At 36.3% G+C, this 26,519-nt stretch overlaps 1 protein-coding gene across 1 annotated transcript; it reads right to left on the bottom strand.

The window, feature by feature from the left end:
• Positions 1–8,159: 8,159 nt before the first annotated feature.
• On the bottom strand, positions 8,160–26,285 carry LOC103232678 (cerebellar degeneration related 1). The gene is given in 3 exon segments (XM_073013384.1): positions 8,160–16,908; positions 16,911–17,036; positions 17,038–26,285. Coding segments are annotated over 3 exon segments (816 nt in total). The 5' UTR covers positions 17,563–26,285; the 3' UTR covers positions 8,160–16,743.
• Between the last annotated feature and the right edge of the window lie 234 nt (positions 26,286–26,519).

The raw sequence follows: 26,519 nt of genomic DNA, 5'->3' as shown, positions 1-26,519 counted from the left end.
ACATCATTAGTTTCAAGTACATTGTAATGATTGAGTGTGGAGCGTAGAGCAAGATTGCATAGCTGTACATTTTGGGCTTTCCTACTTAATAAACGTGCGAACTCGGACAGATTACGTAACTTGTCTGAACCTCAATTTCCTCATCTATAAAAGAATAATAATAATATCCATCACATAGGGTTGTATTAAATATTAAGTGAGTTAATATATGGAAAGCAGCTAGAACAGTGCCTGGCCCAGAAAAATCACTTTATAAGTGTCATTTACCTATTATTTTTTTCCATTATTGTTAATAATATTTTTAATTTGAACATGATATATTAATTTCCCCTTAGTTTATTGTTTAGCTCTAGAGCTGCTTAGATTCATTTGCATATAATATTGCTTATCTAATTTTAAATAAGTGGTTCTATGCACATTTAGTAACTTATGCCTCTTAAACATTGGCCATGAAAGAGAATTCTTGAATAGTTTCGTGAAGCAGTCTTTGTCTTTTACTCAGAGTAGAATATTTTGAAGACATCTTTTCTCTGAAGTGTTTAGACAGGCTATAAACTAGTGTGTATTAGTCGGAGTTCTCCAGACAGAACCAATGGGATAGCTAGCTAGCTAGCTAGATAGAGGAGAGGGGATTTAGTAGAGGAATTTGTTCATGTGGTTATGGAGGATGACAAGGGCCAAGATTGAGGGACTGACAATTGGCGAGGGCTTTCTTGCTGTGTCATCCCATGGCAAAGGAGAGAGAGGCCAAACTTGCCCTTTTGTAAAGAATCCACTCCCATGAAAATGGCGTTAATGTATTCATGACAGCAGAACCTAATCACCTCTTAAAGATCTCACCTCTCAATACTGTTATGGTGGCAATTCCATTTCAACATGGGTTTTGGAGGGGACAGACATTCAAACCATAACACAGCTCCATGACAGAATTTTCACATGCACCAGAATGTAAATGACAGCTACTCATTTTAAGGGGAAACAGCTTAGGTTAGTGTAAAAAACACGAGTATTGGAGTCTGGAGCTTGGACGCTAACTGTGTGACTTTGGACATGCCACATGTCATCTTTGAGCTTCTGCTTTTTCAAATACGAGGCTGTTGTAGGCCAAAATATGACCAGGTTGTAAAGGGTTTGCTACATACCGAGTGCTCACATCAAAACATGTTAGTTCCATTTCCTCGACCTTATTCCCTTTCTCCTTTGATAATGCTTCATTCAAGTGTAGATCGAAGACCTCAGGAGGAAATGAAATGTTAGGAGGATTTGACTGTAACAAAAGGGTTAGTGTTAACACATCCATTCTGTACTTATACAATAGAAGTACAATAGTAATCTTAGAAGCTGTGCAAGATCACTGCTGCTTCCTCTCTCTGGGCCTCTGAATTAATGATGCAATATATACAATACATATATATTATAATATATAATATATTTATTATAATTAATTCTATTATATATTATATATAATAAACAATAATAATAATAATAATTATTATTATTTTGAAGACATATTTTCTCTGAAGTTTTTAGACAAGCTATAAACTAGTTTGTATTAGTCAGAGTTCTCCAGAGAGATAGAACCAATGGGATAGCTAGCTAGTTAGATGAAGGAGAGAGGATTTGTTAGAGGTTATAGAGGATGACAAGGCCAAGGTTGAGGGACTGACTTCAGCCGTCCTTTGTTTCAGCTTCATAATTAACATTAACTATAATAGATTATTAATCTAATTATTATATTATTATAATATAATTATGTAGAGTAATCTAATAATTATATAATATCTTTAATTATACATGATAAATATTATATATTAGTATATGTATATATTAGTGTATATATTAGTATATGTATTTGTATATATATTATATATATATTTGTACTAATATACATACACAAACACATATAAGTATAGGACCTAGTTACTTCCTCCAAGGCTTCCTGTCTTTCTAATGGTCATAACATGGACTAAATGGGGCTTGAGTTGGATGATGAGATTCCATAGATAGAAAGGAAAGGGAGCATTCCAGCTAGAAGGAATGGTGTGAGCAGAGGTACAAATATGATTTTGGTCAGGAGCCAATAAGTAAACGAGTCTTTCCAGAGAACCTTTCTTGAGGAAGGTGCCTTGTAGTGCCCACAAACGCAGGAAGCAAGAATTAGGACAAGGTCACTGATGGTCAGTTCAAGGAGTTTGGAATGTGTCCTGTAGATATTGGGAAGCCACCGAAGGCTTATTGAGTAAGCACAACACAGCAGAGGTACTGTTTTGGGAATAAAAAGCTGGTGGCTATGAGGGTGGACTTGGTTATAGCAAAATTAGTCAGGAAACTATTTTAACAGTCTGGGGCCAGATCATAGAGGGCCTCATAGGCCCCATTTGTTCCTTCATCTACATTTGCTTCAGCTTTTACATCTTTCTAGACCAGTCCTGTTATGTTTTACAGAGGTCTTCCATTTCAGTCTTAGATGCTGTCTTCTATTTGCCAGTGGGAATTCTATAATCCCATTTGATTTCCATAGCATCTAATGAAATTCAGTTTTTTCTCCCTCCCCTCCATGAAAGCAAATTTTCCATACATTTTGTGTGCCGAAACCTAGTAAGAATAGGTCAGATTAATCCTAAATATCTGCTTTTTTATTCATTGCAAACATAAACCCTTTCATTAATATCAAGACAGCTAAAGAACTCCACCTCATCAAAGAAATCTGGCATCTGAAGCCCTTTATGATTTGCCTCAACAAGTCTTTTCCAGTTTTATTTTTACTGCCCACTTCAGCCATCCTTTGTTTCAGCTTCATCTCTCATCTAATTCCATGCATACCCAGCAATTTCGTGCCTCCGCCTTTGCCCTTCCACCTGCTTGCCTTCTCCTCCACACCCTAAAAATTCTACGCATTCTTCAAGGTCCCATTCAAATGCTACTGCTTTTGAGAGTGTTGCATGCTGGTCTTACTTTCTGTACTGTAAGCATTTATGCTATAAAATGAGGACCTATTCTATTCCAGTTACTGTCAAGGCATTCCCAAATGATTAAAACACAGGAAAACAGATGGCACTGTAGTGAAATATCCTAAGTGCTGTAATCAGAGTAGGCGTTGGAGGAAGGCTCTGAGAGTTTCCATCATCAATACAGAGCCAGCAGGAGGGATCAGGGAAAGCTTCCTGGAAGAGATGGTATCAGAGGCGTTTGAACCAGAGTGACTCCATCTTGAATAGGGGCTGGGTAAAATAAGGCTGAGACCTGCTGGGCTGCATTCCGAGGAGGTTAAGGCATTCTTATTCACAGGATGAGATAGGAGGTCGGCACAAGATACATGTCACAAAGACCTTGCTGATAAAACAGCATGTGGTAAAGAAACCAGCCAGCATTTACCAAAACCAAGATGGCGATGACAGTGACCTCTGGTCGTCCTCACTGCTCATTATCTGCTAATTATAATGCCCACCTACCAAGCACCTGGATTTAAAACTTGGTAACAATTTAGCCAGGTGTGGTGGCTCACGCCTGTAATCCCAGCTACTCCGGAGGCTGAGGCGGTTGCAGCGAGCCAAGATCGCACCACTGTACTCCAGCCTGGGTGATAGAGTGAGACTCCATCTCAAAACAACAATATAAAACTTGTTAACATTTTTTCCATAACATAAATTACTGGTAACATTATATATGTATTTGCTTCAGGTCCTCCCCTGACAAAACATATATTTATTTATATTACCACAGTTCCATTACTGCACCCAGTAGAATCAACAGCAGTGACCTAATGTCATCTAACAGCCTACTCATGCTCAGATTCCCTCAGTCCTTGCAAAACTATGAGTGACTATTTATTGATTGATTATTAGTGAAGCATTATCAGAAGATCTGAGATCTGAGAACTTGGTACTGTTGCTTAGTTGATATGAGTCATAGTATGGATTGGTGGAAGAACAAAACTTAAGACAACAAAATAGATAGTAATTATTTATTTGAAAACACTTTCCTCTCCAAGCTACACTAACCCAGAGAAACTGAGGGATCACCTAAGATCAACTTGAGCGCTCAACCTGGTTGCCCAAGGGTTATGGCACTACCAGAAACTCTCAGGCTCTAGAGAGAAACAAGGCCATTGGGAGAGAACTCCAGACACTCGTGGATGGATAGTCAGTCGTTTATTCCAACATCATTTTTTGAGTAGTCCATCCTTTCCTTAGTGTTTTGAAATTCTACCAGAGAACTGTAAAAATACTAAAAATGAATAAGTGAACACATTTGTATTATCTTATTGGGGGGAAGACTCTTCAAAGCAAGGCAGAGACAGTTGACTACATAAATACTAGAAGCAACTGTATGGCAAAAGACAAAAGTAATACAATTCAAAAGTAAATAACATGCTTGGAGAAAATATTTGCAATATAGAGAGGATTAAAAATAAGATCTCTAAAATGTTAACAGTACCTATAAATCAGTAAGAAAAAAATGTGACGTGGAAGAGGGATAAGAACAAGTATTTAAAGAGGAAAGATGATGAAAGAAATCAATTAAAACAAACATTAGATACCTTGTTATTTACCTTCTAATTGATACAAGTCACAAATGCTGATTATGTTTCATGTTGGTAAGTACATGAGAGAAAAGAACTCTCATTTGCTTTTAGCATACAAATTGGTACAACCTTTGTAAGGGCAATTTGGCATATATATACACACATATATATACGTATATATGTGTATACACACACACACACACACACATATATATATTTTTTTGAGATGGAGTCTCACTCTGTCACCCAGGCTAGAGTGCAGTGGTGCGATCTTGACTCACTGCAACCTCTGCCCCCGGGTTCAAGTGATTCTCCTGCCTCAGCCTCCCAAGTAGCTGGGATTACAGGTGCCCATCACCACGCCCAGCTAATCTTTTGTATTTTTAGTAGAGATGGGGTTTCACCACGTTGGACAGGCTGGTCTCAAACTCCTGACCTCGTGATCCCTCTGCCTCAGACACCCCAAGCGCTGGGATTAGAGGCGTGAGCCACCACGCCCGGCCTTGGCATATATTTTTATTACTCCAAATTTCTGTCTTTCTCACTAGCTCATAAGCTACTCGTTTAGATTGCCTCTGTTCCTGACCTCATTTCCTATTTTTATGTTTGCTTTTTCCTAGATGGTGTGCTTCTCACCTCAGCCTGGTAGCCTGACCTTGACTCCTGAGTTCTACGATCGCTTCACAACTGCAAGTCATTCTCATACAAAATTTAAGGTTTCCTAAGTCTGCGCCTTTGAGAGCTTTGGAACGATATGCAAGTTCAAGTCACCATCCTCTTTCTTGCTACCTCCTGTGAGAAGACCAACCTTTGGGTTACTTCTTTCTACCCTTGTTCTTCTGCTTGATATTGTTGCTTCTGCAGCCATTGATCACACACGTGTTGTCATACAAAAACTGGGTAGCCTTGTTATTTGTCTTGTGAATTTTATCATTTGGTTCTTACGTATTGCAAATTAATATTGTGTCCTCTCAGTGATATACAACTTTCAGTCATTGTAAATTTGCATGAGTTAGGGTGAGAATGGCATGCAAGCAAAAGAACAAGAAGAGGGATGATAGAGATGGAAGAAGAGTAAAGAGGGCAAGAAAGGTTGTGTTAATAGCGAACACAATGAAAGTTCTTTAAATGCTTGATAATGGTGAAAGCAACACTTCCTAGGTCATATTTTTGGTGTTAATGAACCTACACATCATACAAGAAAGAAAAATGAGAAAGCAGTTGGGGCCAGTGAATCGGGGGCACACAAGGATCACTGAGAAAATCATACATAACTCAAAATGCCACAATAGAGAAAATATAAAGAGATGTGCACTTGTGGCTTCTGAAACAGAGAAGGTTGAATAGGTCTCTTTCCGTATGTAAAATCTGCCAGTGAGCATCACAAAAATGCAAATTTAAATTTCAATCTGGATGGAAAGTTATAAAATTCATTGCAAGTAATGGGTGGTTGGGTAGGTTTAAGAAACGCCAGGTGGGTGGATCACTTGAGGTCTGGAGTTTGCAACCAGCCTGGTCAACATGGTGAAACCTTGTCTCTACTAAAAATACAAAAATTAGCCAGGCATGGTAGTGGGTGCCTGTAATCACAGCTACTCAGGAGGCTGAGTCAGGAGAATCCCTTGAACCCAGGAGGCAGAGGTTGCAGGTGAGCCGAGATCGTGCCATTGCACTCCAGCCTGGGTGACAACAGTGAAGCTCTGTCTCAAAAAAAGAAAAGAAGAGAGGAGAAGAGAGAAGAGGAGAGGAGAAAAAGAGAAGAGAAGAAGAGAAGAGAAGCGAAGCAAAGCTGTGGCCTGTAATGAAAGGAAGTAGAGAAGTGGCTGGCAGAGGAAGCAGATTAAGAAGCTGCCGGAGAGTATCCTGAATACCTGAAGAAGATGACTGAGGAAAATGGCAATTTGCTTGAGCAGGTTGTCAGTGCTGCTGAAACTCTGGAAGCAAATGCCTACTTGCACATCTATTGCAAAGCATGAGAAAAGGACCAGAGGCTTCAAGCCTGGAAAAGACAAACTCGAAGTTCTGCTTTGTTCCAGTGTGTTCCGATTAAACAGAGTCCAAAATTGTTGCCTATTTACAAGAGAAGGCCAGAAACACTTTTCTGTCTACATGAAGGGAAACCATAAAATATGGATCACTGAGAAACTCTTTTTGAACTGGTCTTTGAAGTGTTTTGTTCTGAGGTTAAATAATATTTAAATGAATAAAAAATCTTGACTTCACAGTGTTGCTGATTCTGGACACTGCTCCTACAGACAAAAATGCAGTCATAAATGCTGCTCCTTGTGTTCAAGTCATCTCCATTACCCCCAGTACGACTCCACTCCTTCAACTCATGCATCTGAGAGTGCTAAAGTTTCTGATGTACTACGCTCGGCCTGTATTTCGACTACCCGCAGATCTTATCAGAGACACCAGAACTTTACTGTGAAAGTGGCTTGGCAAAATTTCTCCATTTGTAATGCTTTAACAGGTGTAGAAGAATCAGTGAGACAAATAAAACAATCAACACTTAATGAAGTCTGGCAGAAATTTTGGAATGAGGTTGTGACTGATTCGGAAGGTTTCCTTCCAGTGGTAGAAGAAATTGAAAATATTGTAACATCTGCAAACCATTTGAATAGTGAAGGCCTCAAAGACATTGAGTTAATTGACATTACTGAATTGTTAGACTCTCACCGTCAAAAGATAGTTTAGAAATATTTTGGAGATGTGATCACATCAAAAGGCAATAAAAGAAGCCAGCATACGTTAACATCCAGAACTCTAAGAATGTTCAAGTATCTACTCCACAAATGAAATTGTCACAGTGATTCAAAAGAAAGAGGTCCTTTGGTGGACTACATATTGACTTTCAGGTAAGGCTTAGATGATTATTTACAGTCCTATAAAGCAGTAGTAATAAACCTCCAAACAAACACCGATAAGTCTTTTCTCTCTGCTTACTTGAAAGGGGAGAAGAGGTTGACATTAGGACATGTCATTCAAACCCGTTCTGCAAACAGAAAAACAGGAAGTAGATACGCCGCACACAGATGGTTAAACCTTGGGATTCAGACTCTGATGGCTCTGATGATGTGGTGATTTGTGTGCTGGGAATGAAAGAGGAGCAGAAGACAGAGCTTACATCTCTTCAGACGAAATGCGATTTTCTCTATTCTTTCCCTGTTACTACTGTTATGACCAAGCATTTTCATTGATGCGTTATCATCTTCATCTTGAGATCACAAAGAAAGTTAATTGCCTGATATCCACTATTGCTAATATAAAATATCATTGATATTTATTTTATTGTTTTATTTTGGTGAACAAACTAATTATCTGGGCTTTCGTAATACTCACATCCCTGCCTCATTTTTTCCTAAAAGGTCTTAAATTCCTACAACACGGATACTCTGAGAGTTTCAGAAACTCAACTATGGCATTTAAGGAGTGTGCTGCTACTGTACTTGGCTGGATGATTTGATTTTGTACTCTTGATCTGAAATTTGTTTTAATTCTGATTAAGCCTAACTTGTGATCTCACCAGAAAGGATTAGTTTGGTATACGTTAAATTAATTTGTTTTGCAGCAGTTGTATATGTTAGCTATTGGCTGATCCTGAAAAACAGTATATTTATGTTAAATTTCCAGATTTCCTTTGGTAGCTAATCAAGGAGGAACAGTTGCTAGAGTTCATTTTCATAGATTCTTTCTGTTCTCATATCTGGCCTCCCCAGTGATTCGAAGAGTTGAATATCCTCCAAAAAAAAAAACAAAAACAAAAACAAAACAGATATATTACTTCCTGTTCTCTGATGGTGATGGAGACATCATTCTCAGATTGTTTTTAAATTCCCTCCATAATTCCTTATATTTACTTTATTTGATTCAATTGTGTTACACAAGTTATTGTTATGGTTGTTTTAATTTTGGATGTTTGGAATTTTCCAGGCAGATTTGACAGAGGGGAAAAAAAATCACAAAGCCAGAGATATGACGCTGTTATCTTGTTCTAAGGATTTTGAGCAAAGACATAGGATGAACCTGCCTGTTCTTTTGGCTGCTTGTACACATTCCCAACTGATGTCCATTTTGAACTCAGTTGGACAGTTATTCTGGGGAATAGAGAGGAAGTCCAAATAACAATGCTGTTGTTTCTGTCTTAATTGCTATTTGTGCCGGATTCACAGCACTGACCTCATCATTATATCTGATAATGATGCACAGAAAACCTGAATAGAGAAAAGAAGAAAGATAGTTCATTGGCATGTGCTTGCCAAAAAGAGACTTTATATAACTTGAGAAAACATAAAGACAACCTAGAATGAGGAAATGTATGTACAGTAATGAAAAAAAATGCTTTAAACAGCAGTGTCAAAAACTGACATTGGAGAGTAAATTGAATTTGGTTTTGTAGGAAGCAGGAAACAAGCCTACTCAACATGAAATTTGGCGTAAGGGAGTCCAGTAACTTTCTCCTCAGTCTGTGAACTATACGTGAGTTTGATATTTTGAAGGAAAAGGAACAAAAAAGTTTAAAAGGACTTTTGCACAGCAAATGAAACTAGCATCAGAATGAACAGGCAACCTAAAGAATGGGAGAAAAATTTTGCAATCCACCCATCTGACAAAGGTCTAATATCCAGAATCTGCAAGGAGCTTAAACAAATTTACAAGAAAAAACAACCCCATCAAAAAGTGGGCAAAGGATATGAACAGACACTTCTCAAAAGAAGACACTTATGCAGCCAACAAACATGAGAAAAAGCTCATGATCACTGATCATTAGCGAAACGCAAATCAAAACCATAATGCGAGCCAGACCGGGGTCTGGTGCGGAGAGCCCCTCATCCTGGAAAACGGGCCTTGGCCAGAAAGGCAGCCACCCCCTTGCGCATCATGCAACACACGTTTGTGAAGAACTTGGCGCTAAACCATTCCTAGACAACCGACTTCTGAGTCGGGGTTTCGTGAGTAGCAGAGCAACTTCTTCACTGCCATCTGTTGACAGTGAGCCCTCCACACAAGGGTTTGTCTGCCTGCGTGCTCGGGGGACCGTTGGACCAGTGGTGTCGTCTGTCCCTATTCCTTCCTTTCTCCCGCCACCCGCTGGGGTCCTCCTTACCCCAGCCTGCGCATGCCCACCTACTCTGGGTGTGTCTCACGCTGGCCTGTCCACACCTGCCGCGCGTCAGGCCAGTCAGAATGGCGATTATTAAAAAGTCAGGAAATGAGAGATGCTAGAGAGGATGTGGAGAATAGGAACATTTTTACACTGTTGGTGGGAGTGTGAATTAGTTTAACCATTATGGAAGACAGTGTGGCGATTCCTCAAGGATCTGGAACCAGAAATACCATTTGACCCAGCCATCCCATTACTGGGTATATATCCAAAAGATTATAAATTATTCTATTATAAAGACACACGCACACATATGTTTGTTGCAGCACCATTTACAATAGCAAAGACTTGGAACCAACCCGAATGCCCATCAATGATAGACTGGATAAAGAAAATGTGGCACATATACACCATGGAATACTATGCAGCCATAAAAAAGAAAAATAATTGAGATCATGCCCTTTGTGGTACATGGATGAAGCTGGAAGCCATCATTCTCAGCAAACTAACAGGAACAGAGAACCAAACACCACATGTTCTTACTCATAAGTGGGAGTTGAACAATGAGAACACATGGACACTGGGAGGGGAACATCACACACAGGGGCCTGTTATGGGGTGGGGGGCAAGGGAAGGGAGAGCATTAGGACAAACACCTAATGCATGTGGGACTTAAAACCTAGATGAAGGGTTGATGGGTGCAGCAAACCACCATGGCACATGTATACCTATGTGACAAACCTGCATATTCTGCACATGTATCTTGGAACTTAAAGTAAAATAATAATAATAATAAAAGGGCTTGCTTGCATGGTTATGGTTGAGATGACAGATATTCTTCAACATGCTCAAATGAGGATGATGAGGGTTGAAAACCCATTGTAGGATACTGTGGATCTAGCGATCCGCCACAGTTCCAGGAGAGCTTATGCTCTTGATCTAAACCACAGTTGTTCTCAACACTGACTGTGTGTCAGAGTAATGACAGAAAGCTTTGAAAAATATAGATTTCCAGGAACTGCACACAGACCTGCTGAATCAGGGATAGGGCCAGAATCTGTATATTTCAAAAGTTCCTCCAGTGTTTCTTTAGATAGCCATGGTTTTCAAACTGCCGCTCGAAAGCTAAGGAAAATTATGATAGAAAATATAAATGGTAGTGGGCCCAGGAACTAGGAAACTTCGATTTGTTCTGCCACTAGTTCAATGAATGGTCTTATTCAAGTCTCTCCTATCTTTCGTTGTCTTTCAAATGAGAGAGTAAGACTACTTGGCGTCTAAAGTCTTTCTATCTCTGACATTACCTTGAGAGAAAGGTGCATCAACCACAATGGTTGATTTTGAGAATATCTGAACTTTTTCATAGAGACCAAGGTAAATAGGAGTATTATTGCATTGTGTAATTGTGCTCATGGTTCAAGTTTTACCATGTTTTAGTCCCTCCCAGAAAAGGAAGTAGGGCATAATGCCGTAGAAACAAGGCAAATATAGACACCAACTCTCTGAAAGGAAAGAGAGGAAATACCTACTGGGAGTTTCTTTTTCTGTGAAAATAGCCTTTTTCCCCACTCTGGGTTATAGGGTTTGGGAAAAATAATCCACAGATATTGTGTGTAAAATGCCAATATTTTGTATCGATTGTTTCCACAAACCCAAACAGAGAACTCTGTATGGTGAATGCTTTAAGTTTTCATAGATCGTTTCCTTCTTAATCACATCTACAGGTAAATATTTTTAAATCAGTGATCTTTTCCTTAGTATTATCAGTGGTTCTATATGACTTTAAAGAATGAGCTGTTTTGGTTGGGCGCGGTGGCTCACGCCTGTAATCCCAGCACTTTGGGAGGCCAAGGCAGGCAGATCACGAGGTCAAGAGATCGAGACAATTCTGGCCAACGTGGTGAAACCCCGTCTCTACTAAAAATATAAAAATTAGCTGGGTGTGGTGGTGCGCACCTGTAATTCCAGCTACTTGGAAGGCTGAGGCAGGAGAATCACTCGAATCTGGGAGGTGGAGGTTGCAGTGAGTCAAGATCGCACCACTGCACTCCAGCCTGGCGACAGAGTGAGACTCCATCTAAAAAAAAGAAAAAAAAAAGCTGTTTTGATAATTTTACCATTTATTGAGATTACTACCTTGGCAATTTTTCCATTTAATTTGACCAAAATTAGAGAAATAAAAGGTTAAATTGAATTGCATCAACTAGGAACTCTTAATATAAATAATAAAATGAGAAATTGACTATTATATGATTTTAGTTGTCATGGGAATACTTTGACTTTGGCTTGATGTATGGAAACATTTATCTAGGGCCCAGGTCATTTGAAATAAAATATTGGGATAAATCAAATTATTGTTTAAGACAATATCCAGTTAAAACAACCTAAGAAGTATCACTGATGAGAGTCAAAGAACATTTTACCGTGGTTAAGTTCAACAAGTCAGCAAAACTTGTAGGAGGATGAGGAAGTTTGGTATAGGCTAAAGGTAGAAATAGAAGTTAATGACAACACTGCCATGTAAATGAGATTTTTTTCTTGTTTAAGAATAGTCCCCCAAATATAAAAGCTGCAGTTTCTTTTAGTATGTTTTATGCACAGTTTGAGTGGAGAGAATCTGTTGCCAAATGGTTTGGGTAAATTCTTGAGCTCAGTATTACAAAGTGCATGGAAATTCCCTTCTTTACAGACATGTTTAACCATTGTGGCAAAAAGAAAAAAAAGAGAGAGAGAGGGATGGGGAGAAAGGGCAGCCCAGGCTGATGAAATGGGACGAATATGTTAGGAAACCTGTATTACATTTAAAAAGAACTTTTTGTTGAAAATCTTTTAAGTTCAAAATGCAGAGAAAGCTCTTTAAATTACACATTTGGATTATATAGCTTCTACCACCTGAATGCTAATAAAAGGTTTTGACAGTATATAGAGTCTAAAAGCTTGCGTGAACAATGTTTACGATGTGAAATGCATTGATCACTGAACTTTACATAGTGTTATTACCTTTTAATGGCCTTTGATGTCAGTGTGTTATGGTTGCTAAGAATTCAGAAATATGATGTACTATGAACAGAGTGTATATATTACTGGGAACTATAAAATCAAATAGAAAATAGATGAAAGAATAAGTATCATTAGCATAAATAACATACTGAGAAATTAAGTATGAATCCATTGTGTTTGAGACATTGCACTTCATCTTTCTTGCATTGCTACATAAAGCTAAAGATATAATTAATTCATCTTTGCAAACACCTAGAATTGGTTCTTGACTACTTGGCAGTGGTATGGTGAGTATCACAATGATAAGAAAATGGAACTTAAAGTGAGAGCTCTGCCACTGACTTCTTCACTTCTTGTCTGCTCTGGACTGGGGACACCCTCTTTTTGGGTGAGTGGCACTTAGTCCTGGCAGTACCACCCCTGGGTTATTGGGTTGTGGAGAATCAGCACAGAGCCAAGGTTTTGTAATCACACGGATCTGCTTTCAAATCCTGCTCCTATCAATTACCAGCTGTGTGACTGTGGGCTTATTTCTTAACCATTCCAGACTTCAGTTTCTGATCTGTAAAATGGGGTCAAAAATACCTGCATTGTAGGATTGCTATAAGATTATATGAAATCCTTAGTACAGTGCCTGGCACATAGTAAGCGCTCAATAAATTGTTATTATTATTATATGAATAAGCATTATGCAATCAGAATATGAGAGTTTGTGCTTATCTTTGCAAAATTTTCACATTTTGATACTTAATTTCCCTCAAATTAAGGTATGCATGATGGTTTTAAGATGAGAGAAGGAAGTTTAAAAATGAGTTTTAGTTTTTCTTTTTGTTTGCTGATGAGGGATACATGAAACAATAATTTGCTTGCCTGTAAGTTACTCCCTGATTTGCAGTGATTCTTCATGCTATAATATGGTTATCATTGCATAACATTTATTTGTGTAGTGATTAGAGGTAATCTCAGTTTTGGACATGGATATGTTCTTATTCTCTAGAAAATAATCCATCCACTTGTTTCCACTTTAAAGAAAATTAGGTAGCTGTGATATAGGGGTAAAGATAAAGCTAAATAGGACCTGTTTTTGCTTGACCAACAAGGTATTAGCTCAGCTGCCTTTTGAGAGAATTTGTGTAAATCTACATAATCTTACTAGGCAAGGAAAATTCCTCACAGCTGGCTTCTGAACTTCTTTGAATTTCATGTGTTCTATGATGGCATTCAAGAAGTTTAAAATAGTGTTATTCAGAATGCTAAGTATTCATCATAACTGATGCTGTGTCTGCTGAGTGACAGAAATGTCACTGCCTTAATTCTAGCCCCCACTACCACTTACCTACATAACTGTATTAGCCTCACATCCCAACCCTTTAAGTGTTTTGGCTTGGAGTATTAGGTGTTCTACTATGTATATCTAGTAGTCTTTGCTATTCAGCACCCTGCTGCTCAACTGACTTTCCTTATGTACAGTTCTGATTCCAATATCTCCTTGTTCATAGACGTCTAATGACCACCCATTGTCTATATATTCCACTATTTGGTCTTTAAATCATACATGGCCTAGTTCCAGTGTACTTTCCCAGTTTTGTATGCCAGTGTTCTCTTTCATGTAATATATGTGATAGTTCCTGACTCCTCAGCCTTATCTAAGTACTAAGGGCCTTCAGCCCACAGCTCAAGTCTGATCCCTTAAGCTTGTCACTTAAGCTCTTTGTCACTTAAGAAATTACATATATTACCTGAAGCCAGGGTGGCTGGGAAGAGTCTGCCAAGCTATAATCTTTTTCCTGTTCCCCTCCATAGATGTCCAGTCTGTAGGGGTAGGTTTCTTCTCTAATTTACTTAAGCTTCCAGCTTATTTAATTAAATCAGGACATCCTCATCGATCCTCAGCCCTGTTGGTTGGGCCCCTGAATGCAACCCATTTAATTTTGGCTCTGAATACAAGGCTCCCTGTTTGGGCAATTGTCCAAACAATTACCTAGAGATCTAAATTCTTAGGTTCTTGCCAGTTTCATCTCCTATCATTACAGCACATGATATTGTTATTTATCATTCGGCTTCAATTTTCTCTGCTTGTTCTCCATGTGAGAACAAGTTCTCTTGTTCTCTGCTTGTTCTCATATGTGAATGCTAGGCTGGAATGTACTTAACTTTACCATATCCTTGATTTGGAGTTAGAGCAGGGAATAGCAAACTAAGGCCCTTGGGCCAAATGCAGCCCAACCATTTTTTTTTTAAGTAAAGTTTTATTGCAGCACAGCCATCCCCATTCATTTACTTACTGTCCGTGATTGCACTACAATGGGAGAGTTGAGTAGTTGCAACAGAGACAATGTAACCTGTAAAGCCTTAAATATTTACTTCTGAACCTTTACAGAAAATGTTTGTTGATCCCTGATCTAAAGCTAAGCAGTTCTCTCAACCTAGATACTGCTTATTCTTTGATAATTTCCCATTCCCATCTTGTTAACTAATAAGGCCAGTTCATCGAGACTATGAAAATAGCTTCTAACCCATTCAAACTATTTGCTTTTTCTTGAATTTCCCTGCCTTCTCTTTCTCACTTTCCTAGAATACTATTTCCTTGTGTTTTGCTTTTTAGCAGAAGAGATGCAATAGTATTAAAGACTACAAGAGTAGTCTCATGATGTCTTTTAATTTAATATCCAGGCCCTAATGCACAACTCTTTGAATATTGCTACTATCTTTCAGCATGACTTTCCAATACCATTAAGATTAGGCCTTTCTGTTCTTCAGTTTCTCTAACTCAAGTCTTCTAAGCTCCAAAGCTTCCAACATCTTTAATTGCCAGATCTTCCCAATATTATAACATCCACGCATTCCAGTCCCTCTCCTGCAGCATCTCCAATGCCCTTGTTTTCTAAACTTCCCAGTATTCAAGTTATTAAAAATGTAGGTCTTACTAATATCTCCAACAACCCATCTTCAAAGTCCAGGTCTTGTCTTTCAGGATCCAGAGTTCTAAATTACAAGTCTTCCATGGTCCTAATCCTCCAATGTCTCCTATATACAGGTGTTCTAGAGGCTATGTATCTCATAGTGTTAAGTCTAGATTCTTCAATGTCTTCCAGCACTTACATCACACAGTTTTTACATTTTTAAATGTCTCGTACATTCTAGTTTTACAGTGTGTTTTTATTGCCAATTCCTCCAATGCCCAAGTCTTTTAATACCTGCAAGAACTAGGTCTTACAATTTTCAGGTACATCAATAGCCTCAATGTCTGAATGAATAGACCTCTTAATATCCTGGTCTCATATTGTCCAGACTGCCGGTATTCTTGACGTCCAGCATCTTTAAAATTTAATTCTTCCAAACTGTCTTTTGACATAAATATGTCAGTATCCATGCTTACCAATGTCTCCCAAAATCCAGGGCTTCTCATTTTAGGATTTATAAATGTCTATATCTTGCCGTTGTTCATATCTGCCAGTATTTAGGAGTTCCAAGGTACAGGACTTACAATATCTCTAATTTCCAGAGATTTCACTGTCTATGACTTCCAATATTCAATATCCCAATGTTCAGGGCCTCCAGAATCGTCAATGCCCAGAGTAACCAATGTCTTCAGAATCCAAGGCTTGCAATGTCTCCAATATCCTGTGCTTACAATGTTTCCAATGTCCAGGGTTTCCAATGGCGCCAGTGTCAAGGTCTTCCAACAACTCCGGGTCTTCCAGCGACTTCAAGTCTTCCGACAATCTCAAGGTCTTCCAGATAATCCTGAGCTTCCAGAAAATCAACATCTTCCAGACAATCCATGTCTTCCGGACAATCCACGTCTTCCAAGAAGCTCCAAGTCTTCCAGTAAATCCAGTCTTCCAGCAATTATAGGTCTTCCACCAAATCCAGATCTTCCAGGAAAATCCATGTCTTCCAGAAAATACGTGTCTTCCAATAATTTCAAGGTCTTCCATCAAATACAGATCTTCCAGCTAATCCATGTCTTCCAGAAAAATCTACGTCTTCCACCAAATCCAAGTCTTCCAGTAAATCTAGTTCTTCCAGAAAAATCTAGATCTTCCAGTCAATCAGTGTCTTCCAGAAAGAAATCCAGGTCTTCCAGTCAGTCAGCGTCTTCCAGAAAAATCTATGTCTTCCACCAAATCCAGGTCTTCCAGTCAATCCACGTCTTCCGGAAAAAATCCAGGTCTTCCAGCCAATATATGTCTTCCTGAAGATCCACGTCTTCCTGAAAATCCATGTCTTCCAGAAAATCCATGTCTTCCAGTAACCTCCCAGTCTTCCAGTAACCTCCCAGTCTTCCAGAAAATCCACGTCTTCCCAACAATCCAGGTCTTCCGGATAATTCGGGTCTTCCTGAAAATCTACATCTTCCAAAAAAACCATGTCTTCCAGAAAATCCACGTCTTCCAATGGCCTCCAGGTCTTCCAGACTATCCATGTCTTCCAGAAAATCCTTGTCTTCCCTCAAATCCATAGCTTCCAAAAAATCCACGTCTTCCAGGAAATCTGTGTCTTCCAGCAAATCCATGTCTTCCAACAAAGCCATGTCTTCCAGACTATCCACGTCTTCCAGAAAATCCTTGTCTTCCCTCAAATCCATAGCTTCCGAAAAATCCAGGTCTTCCAGGAAATCTGTGTCTTCCAGCAAATGCACGTCTTCCAACAAAGCCATGTCTTCCATCAAATTAATGTCTTCCAGCCTACCTGTGTCTTCCAACAAAGGTACGTCTTCCAACAAAGGTACGTCTTCCAAGAAAGGTACGTCTTCCAACAAAGGTACGTCTTCCAACAAAGGTACGTCTTCCAAGAAAGGTACGTCTTCCAACAAAGGTACGTCTTCCAAGAAAGGTACGTCTTCCAAGAAAGGTACGTCTTCCAACAAAGGTACGTCTTCCAAGAAAGGTACGTCTTCCAGAAAATCCATGTCTTCCAACCAAGCCATGTCTTCCAGAAAATCCACATCTTCCGGAAACTATATGTCTTCCAACTAAGCTACGTCTTCCAACAAATCCATGTCTTCCTGTATCTCCAGGTCTTCCAGCATCTCCAGGGCTTCCAGCATCTGCTCGTCTTCCAACATCTCCCCGTCTTCCAGCATCTCTGTGTCTTCCAGCATCTTCATGTCTTCCAACAACTACCCAGTCTTCCATCAACTGGCTCAATATCCATGTCTTCCAATGTCTCCAGTGTGCTGATCTTCTAACATTCAGGTCTTCCAGTGTCTGCAATATCCAGGTATTCTAACATATTCTATAGTCCAGATCTTCCAACCTTTCCCCAGGTCCAGGCCTTTTCAAATCTAGGCTTCCCCTGTCTGAGCCTTCCCATGTTAAAATCACTCTACAGAAAAATCTTCCAACTCAACTATTTCTGCTTCTAGTTGAATTAGCTTCAAAAACATTTAATGGGACATTCCTCCTTATAGACCAGATCTTACTGCAGTTTGTGTTTTTTACAATTAGGCAATGTGTATTTAATCTCTACAACTTTTAAAAATAATGTCCACAATAAAACTTCTGCAGAATAAACAGATAGGACTGCTGCAATAAATTTTACTACTTCACTAGTGCTTACAGTTTTTATACAGTTGACTATGTTTAGGTCTAAGTGAAATTTTTATTTAATGAGAAAAATTCCTGTTTAAGACTGGTATTTTAGGTAAAGTTAACATGTAGTGTATTATTTGTCCATTTTAAATGATATCAATTTTTAACGTTGGTCTTATGTGACCAAAGAATAATATAATAATAATAACAACAACACTTAACATAGCATTTGCTACGTCCAGGCACTGTTCTAAGATCCTTACATGCATTAACTCATTTAATCTTCACAACAACCCATTGAAGCTAGGTACCATCATTATCCCTATTTTACAGATGAGGAAACTGGCACACAGAGGTGAAGTAAATTGTCCACAGGACACAACTACTAAATAATGGAGCCGGACCTGGCTAGCCTGTTGTGAGAGTCCATGATTGTAACCACTATGTTGTGATATCTGCTGTTTAAAATCATGATAGAATGATGTGATCCAAAGGTTGACTGCTTCCACATTATGTGTAGAATATTATACAATTCCATATACAAATGGTCTCGCTTGATCCTGTCACTGCCAGAGTCTATTTGTATGCACAGCTTTTATTCCCCAACCAGCTACTACCATTCCCTTGGTCCTGTATATGGAAGTAGGTGCAAACACTTTCTGATACCATAAGGAAGCAGAGTTCAATTACCCTTTGCTTCAGAATCATATTCATAGCTCCATGCTTTGAGTACTGGTGCTTGGAATTTATCTCTTCTATCTGTTTGAATCCCTTATTACTGACTATTCTCCAGTTTGTACCTTACTATGTGGAGCACTTACCTTTAGTTTGTTTCTAACCTCCAGCATCTACCTGCTTCCTGGGTTCCTGATCACTGCGTTGTATCCAACTAATGGTAGCTACAACTCCTTAAATCGCAGCATGCTGATCTAGAGAACTAACTACTTGGTTCTCTGAGTCTCAGCTCCCACCAGGTACCTTCAGCAATGTTGCTACCCAGGCCTCTGGCTGACGTGAAAACCATGAAAACCACATAATTAAATTTTTACAGTTAGGCAGGGACTCTCTAAAGATTTAAAATCATCTATAATGTAACAAAAAGGAACAATAATAATAATACCAATTAAAATAGAAATACTTTCTGAATGTCTAATGATTTATACTTTATAGAGTGCTGTCACCTCATTCATTCATTCATTCATTCAACAAATATTTATTGAGCGCTAACTGTATGCCAGGTTTGTTTTGATAAAGCTTAAAATCATCTGTGGGAAACAAACGTACAGATAATCGAAAAATTACTTATCAATTGTAAGGCCATGAAGAAAAAGTAACCGAGAGTCTGGAAAATCAAGGAAAGCATTCCTAAAGAAGTAATATTTATTGTGACTCTGAAGAATCTGTATTCTCATTTGGTTCTCACAATATAGCCTTGTGACTTAAATAAAAAAGATTTTTATATATCAGTTTTACTAATCTGAGTGCTAACAATAGCCATGGGACCCAGCTGTTTTGACCTCTTTGTTTTCCCTGCTACTCATTTTGCCTTAAAATATATATGAAATACTATTGGAAAATATATATCAAGGGATATAAAAATATACATTTTGCTTTAGTATATTCCACTTCAAGGAATCCATCCAAGGAAATCATCTGAAATGTGGATAATTCATGCACAAAGATACTCCTCACATAGTTATTTGGTATAGTGAAAAACAGAAAAACCTTAATCTAACATTAAGGGAATGACTAAAATGTGCCATGTACCTATGATGGAATATTCTTCCGTTAAAATACTGTGGCATATTCATTTTATAAGTTAAGTGAAAAATCAGCATACAAGGTTACATAAAGTGTGATGGCAACTATTTAAAAATATATAATCAGTGACAAATGACTAGAAGTAAATGTATTGGGGACTCTAAACTAATTATCACTGGATAGGTTGGATTATGTATGATTTTATTTTCTTCTATATATTCTTTTATTTTTAAGTTCTTACAATGTACAGGTATTTTCTATTCAGGAAAAATATTTAAGCAATTGTGCACAAAACTATTATTTATTTATTCATCGTTTTTCTTGTACATGGAATCAAGTTTTACTGTTGGAAACACTTCAAAATATATGTTAGCAAACTGAAAAAAATAAATTCTCAAATAATTTCAATATCCAGAGATAATCACTGTAAAGATTTTTGTGTATGCTCTTCTAGACACTTTCACTGGTATATTTTCTTGTACAAAATGTAATCATACTGCATTTTAACCTATTTCTTTCTTACACTTAGCAATAAATTGTGAACAACTTTCTATGTCAGTAACTGTGCAGCTATGTAATAATTTTAATACATAATTTATTTACTCCATCTCCTATGGGTGAGCATTAAGTTCCTTCCAATTTTCTTGTATTATAAAAACTTCTGTGATCAGCACATACTTTATGTAAGGTGTGAAGAACAGAAACTGTGTCATTCTACATGGTGTCCCTGTACATATTTGTGTGCAGATGTGTTTGCATATTACTTAGGATAAATTTCTAAAAGGAGAGTTGCTGAGCCAAACAAGACTATGTGCATCATAATCACAGCAAAAAAATTACAAGCAATCATATGTCTAACGGTTGGGGTGGTTAGAAAATTATATTGTAACTATCTCATGGAATACTGTGCAGTCATTTAAATTTATACCATGGAAGAATATTTACCAAAATGGGAGTATGTTCATCAGGTATCACCAGTGAGAGAAATAGGTCACGAAAATATGTATAATATTCATGTTTTGTAGAAGGAAAACTAAAACTAAATGCCTTCAGGAAAATAACTAGAAGATATACACTAAAATGTTAGTAAAAGTCCCAAAAAGAAAATGGATAAATCATGGTATATTTCACATAAAATATTATATAGTCATCATATGAATGTTCTACGGCTACACATAATGTGGGTAGATTTTACTTCTAGAATATTAAGATATCATGTCTCAAAAGACTACATATAATAGGATATCCTTTTTGTATTATTCAAAAACAAGTAAAACTAAGCACTATATTATTTAGGGCTACATACACACAGCATACAAATAATTTATTCAAAAGCAAAAAAAAATTTAAAAATTGAAGATAATGGTCACTGGGGTTGAGGAAAGAGGGTCAGAATATGGGAGGACTATAAATGAATTCATATTATGGTTAATATTCTAGTACTCATGTGTTGGGTAGTGGTTGGTTTCATTATGTATTTGAAATCCCATTATTGATTATTTAATAATTTTATGATTATTATTAACATTAAATAAAAAGGCAAGTTAATGGGTAAAAATAAAAGAGGGCCTTGCATGAATCAATGAGACAGTGTGCACAATCTAAGGATTATTAATCCCTTTCTGTACATTTGTCTTTCATTATTTTTTAAAGTAATTTATCTGTGGCTAGTAAGACTACATGGGATTTTTATTCTTTTGGTTCTTTGTTCTTGAAATTTTCTATTTTGAACATGCATTATTTTCAAAATTAAAATACATTTAAACTTTATGTTAATGTGTTTTTATTGACATAGGGAAATAGAATATTATATTTATTGAAAAACAAGCTCAAAATTACATAGCGCATGATCCAAAATATGTTGAAAAATACATAATAGGGAGTGAAAAGTGTTGATATGTTAACAATAATTGCTTCTGCATAGTCAGATTTCAAATCACTTTTTTTATGTTTCCATATATACACATACATAGGTATATATGTATATTCCATATATACACATATGTATGTATATATGTATATTCCATATATATACCTATATATGTGTATATATATGTGTGTGTGTGTTTTATAGGGTGGGCTTATTGTTTATTATAAAAGTAATATATGTTTATTGTAAAAAGTAAAAAAAAAAGCAGTAGTGTATAAAGTAAAAAGTGAAAATATCCTCCTAATCCTATCTCCCAGAGATAGCCATGACTCTTTGTTTTGTTAACTTCCTCATACTTTTTTTTATTTACTTGAATGTATTCTCATTTGTTTTAGAAAATGAAAAAACATAACAGGGAGTGAAAAGTGTTGATATGTTATTATTATTGACATTAAATGTTATATTATTGTAACATAATAAAATATAATAATATTATATTATAATTATATTATTAACATAAAATTAACATCCTGTACATATATTCTACAACTTGCTTTTGTCCTGCTCAGTAGAAAGTCATTTTATAAAACAGCTACAGAAAATTTCAGAGTAGGGAGTACTATATTATTTATTCAGGTCTTTCCACATTAGATCTTTAGGTTAACAGTTTGTTGCTATTATAGATAATGCTATATAAAGCATCTTTACAATTTTTTATTCAATTCTTTCCACATGATAGATCTTTTGGTTGTTAACAGTTTGTTGCTAATATAGATAATGCTATATAAAGCATCTTTACAATTTTTTGCACTTTTACAATGATTTTAAAGAGCTGGTACCTGAGAAATATAATTTCTGGATCAATATGTTTGAGCTAAATTGCCCTCCTGGCATGCTGAATGCTGTTATTTTTGACTTTCGTCAATATTTTGGATGGAAAATCTAATCTCATTCCTTTAAATTATTTTTCTCTAATAATTTGTAAAGTTAAGCAACTTTTCATACATTTACTAGCTATTTTTATTTCTTCTGTAAGAGATTGTTTGTTTGTATCATTTACCTATTTTGTTGTGTCATGTGTCTTGTTTTATTATTAATTTGTAGATCTCTGGATATTAGAGTTGATATCCTTTTGTCTGGTGTATATTGCAAATGTTTATCAATTTGTCTTTTAAATTTATTTATGGTGCTATTTACCATAAAAAAGATTTAATTATGTAAATAGACAAACATTTCAACCTTTTATAGTTTCTTGTTTTTGTTTCATACTTAAGTAGGCTTCTGCACTCCAGATTATAAAAATATTCTCCCACATATTCTTCTAATCAAAAAATATATTTTTTGAGATATGGTGTCTCTGTGTTATCCTCATTGGTCTTGAACTCTTGGGCCAAAGAGATCTTCTTGCCTCAGCCTCCTGAGTAGCTGGGACTACAGGTGTGGGCCAATGTGCCTGGTTCTTCCAATATTTTGTACATTCTTATTGCTTAGTACTCTATCTAGGATTGGCTTTTGTTTTATAAATGTGTATATGGTAGAAAGTAGGAATCTAAGCTTAGTTTTTTTCAGAACAGAGAGTCAGTTTTTTCAACTTACTTACTCAATTGAATTATTTCCCTACTGATTTGGAATTCTCTTTTTATCATGAACTCTTTGGGTATATTTTTATGTTTCTTTTCTGTTCAACTGATAATATTTCTCTAGTACTGAGCTAGTACCTCACTGCTTTAATTACTGTAGCATTATGTTTTGACGTATGATGGGACTGCTCCCCCTACATTATTCTTTCTTTCAGAATTTTTCACTATTCTTGTGCATCCTATTTTTCTAGATTAATTTTAAAATCAACTCATCAATGTCCATAAAAAAATTAATCCCTTGGAAATGCTTCAGACCTTTTGAGTAACATGTCAAGAACTGCCACCTTTATGATAGTGAGTTTTGCATCTAGTAACAAGGTATCTGTCTCAATTTATTTAATTTACTGTGGTCTCCATTTAGATATTAAAACAATTGTTGGACTTATTTGTTAGTTTATAGTTTTAATTCCTCTTACATGAATGATATTGCATTTTAAAAATTCCTTATCATTGGTGCATAGAAAAGCTATTTAATATTTATCTTATATCCAGGTGTCATATTGAACTCTATTCTTAGCTCTAACAGTAGTTTTTATTTTCATTTGATTATCTTGATTTCTTAGGTACACAATCATGCCATTTGTAAATAATAAAACGTTTATCTTTTTCTTGCTAATGTTTGTATGTATTTTTTTTCTTTTAGCACATTGGTAAATACTTTATAACTTCCAGGACAATGCAGATTGATGTTGATTAATAAATAGCAGGCAACCTTCTGTTTTTGGCTCTAATAGAAATGCCTCTTTGTTTAAATATTATAATTGCCATTGTTTCTGATAAATACCCCTTTTCAAGTTGTGGAAATGCCCTTCTGTTCTTGATTGACGTATAATTTTATCAGGGATGGATATAGAATGTTATCAAGATGGCTTTTCTGGCATCTGACAAGCTGATACCAAGGTGATGATATGGTTATTCTCTTTAACCCATCAGTGTAGTTAATTACCTAATGTTGAGCTATTCTTAGATTCCTGGAATAAAACTGATTTGGTAGTGGCATTTTGGTATGTCATTATTTTATTTAGGATATAAAACTCTATATTAACAAATGCCTATAGAAGTGCCATGGCACCCTGGGGTAAATAGACAAGATTGCTCAGGGCAGAGGCAACTTGGCTTCCCAGGATCTGCCTGGTTGACCCAAGGCCTTAGGAGATAAAGATTACAGTACACATGCAAGCCATTCACAGGACACCAGTGTGCCAAGGTACACTTGTTGGGAAACTCTTATTTATTGTTTTCCTTTCTGTGACACCCCTTTCCTGATTTGATATTAGGATTATGATATTTTTGTGAATAAAGCTTTTTTCTTTTTCCACAATGTAAATAACTTAGACACAAGCTGTTCCTTAAACGATTGGTAACACTCACCAATATAACTTTTGTCCTAGTGTGCATGCTTGGGGCCTAGAAATTTAAATCTTTCAATTTCTTATATGATTATTTTATCCAAGATTTCCTCCTATTCTGGAGTCAATTTTGCCAAAACTGTCCATTTCATCTGGATTTTCAAATGTGTTCATTGGAAATTACACATAGTATTTCCTGATGTGCCTTAATTTGCATATACGTGGCTATATGCTTTTTTATTTTCTCTGGTAGGACTTTCCATAGATTTGCATATTTTATTTTCAGTTATCTAATTTTTTGGAAACATCAAGTGTTTTCAAATATCACTTTCTGCTTTTGTAAATTCCTTCTTTTTACATTCTTTAGTTCTGTTTGATCTCTTTCTAGATTCTCTAGGTAATGCTTAGTTTACTTTTAATTCTTTCTTTTCTGTTTATTGCATTTAAGTTAGAAAATTTCCTCTAAACACATGTTTGATTGTATCCTATAGTTTTCAGCATTTTCATGTTTGTTTGTTTGTTTTGTCACCTCATATTCAGTTAAAGCTTTGTTTTCCTGTTTAATCCAAGAGTTATTTGGAAGTGTATATATTTCAATGTGGTTAGGTTTTAGTTGATGTTTTGCTTCCTGTTTCATTTTTCCCTTAATTACTACTTGTTATCTCATGGATGGAGAATGTTTCTTGCATGAGTTATACCTCTTGGAATATTTTCTTTGTATTCTATATGAAATAAATTTTTTATAAATATTCCATGAACAATTGGAGAATATATTTTTTTTTGTTGGGGTAAATATTATATCATGCTTCTACAAATTAAGTCAAATTAGTTCATTGTTATTCAAATTTTCTATTTTTGTCTGATTTATCTAAATTTTCTAATAAAATATATAGAACATCTCACTTAATTGTTTTATTACAGTCTCCTATTTCTAACTTTTTTGGCTTGACATATTTGAAATTGCTTTTGAGGATATTGTTTTATGATTATCTTATTGGATTGTATTAGTTCACAATGTATATTAATTCAAAAAGATACCTTCCTTGACTCATTTAATGATTTTTATCTTGACTCTTCTATGCTACCTCTACTTTATTTTTGTTATCATTTGCCTATTATATTCATACCAGTATTTTCAGCTTTTCTCTGTTGTTTCGTTCTGGGTATATCTTTTCAAAACAGCATGTGATGAATTTTTTTACTTGATCTTGCAATGTCTGCCTTAATATTTCACAATTAAACCTTTCATATTTATTATAATTTGGTAATATTCATTAATTTTTCTGTCTTTTTAAAGCCTTGATAGATTTGTCAAAGTATATGTACTTTTTCCTATACTGGTTTAGAAGTTTGAAATATCACTTCTAATAGTGATTATGCTCAGATAGGTACACATATACGTACATATTTATTTTTAACTTTATATACTTTTGTGCAATTGGAACTTTTGAAGTATGTAATATTTTTGTAATAAAAAGGGGGAAAGAAACATCTGCTTTTTAATGTGTCTAGTATTTGTTCCTTCGTCAGCAATCTCATTCCCCTTGCTCAGGCTATCATCCTCCAAATTTTAAGTCCTTCCACAAATCTCTCAATCTCTCACTACTGCCCATCTGGGTTATTGCTACCAGATTAATCTCTTTAAATATCATTTTTTTTCATATCACTCAAAAACATACAATTCAAGTTTCATCATTAAATCTAAATGTCCACATGTGCCCTCCAAGTGCCCA

The sequence above is a fragment of the Chlorocebus sabaeus genome, chromosome X, assembly GCF_047675955.1.
Source record: "Chlorocebus sabaeus isolate Y175 chromosome X, mChlSab1.0.hap1, whole genome shotgun sequence".
Taxonomy (NCBI): domain Eukaryota; kingdom Metazoa; phylum Chordata; class Mammalia; order Primates; family Cercopithecidae; genus Chlorocebus; species Chlorocebus sabaeus.
This window is presented reverse-complemented; position numbering and strand designations above follow the sequence as displayed.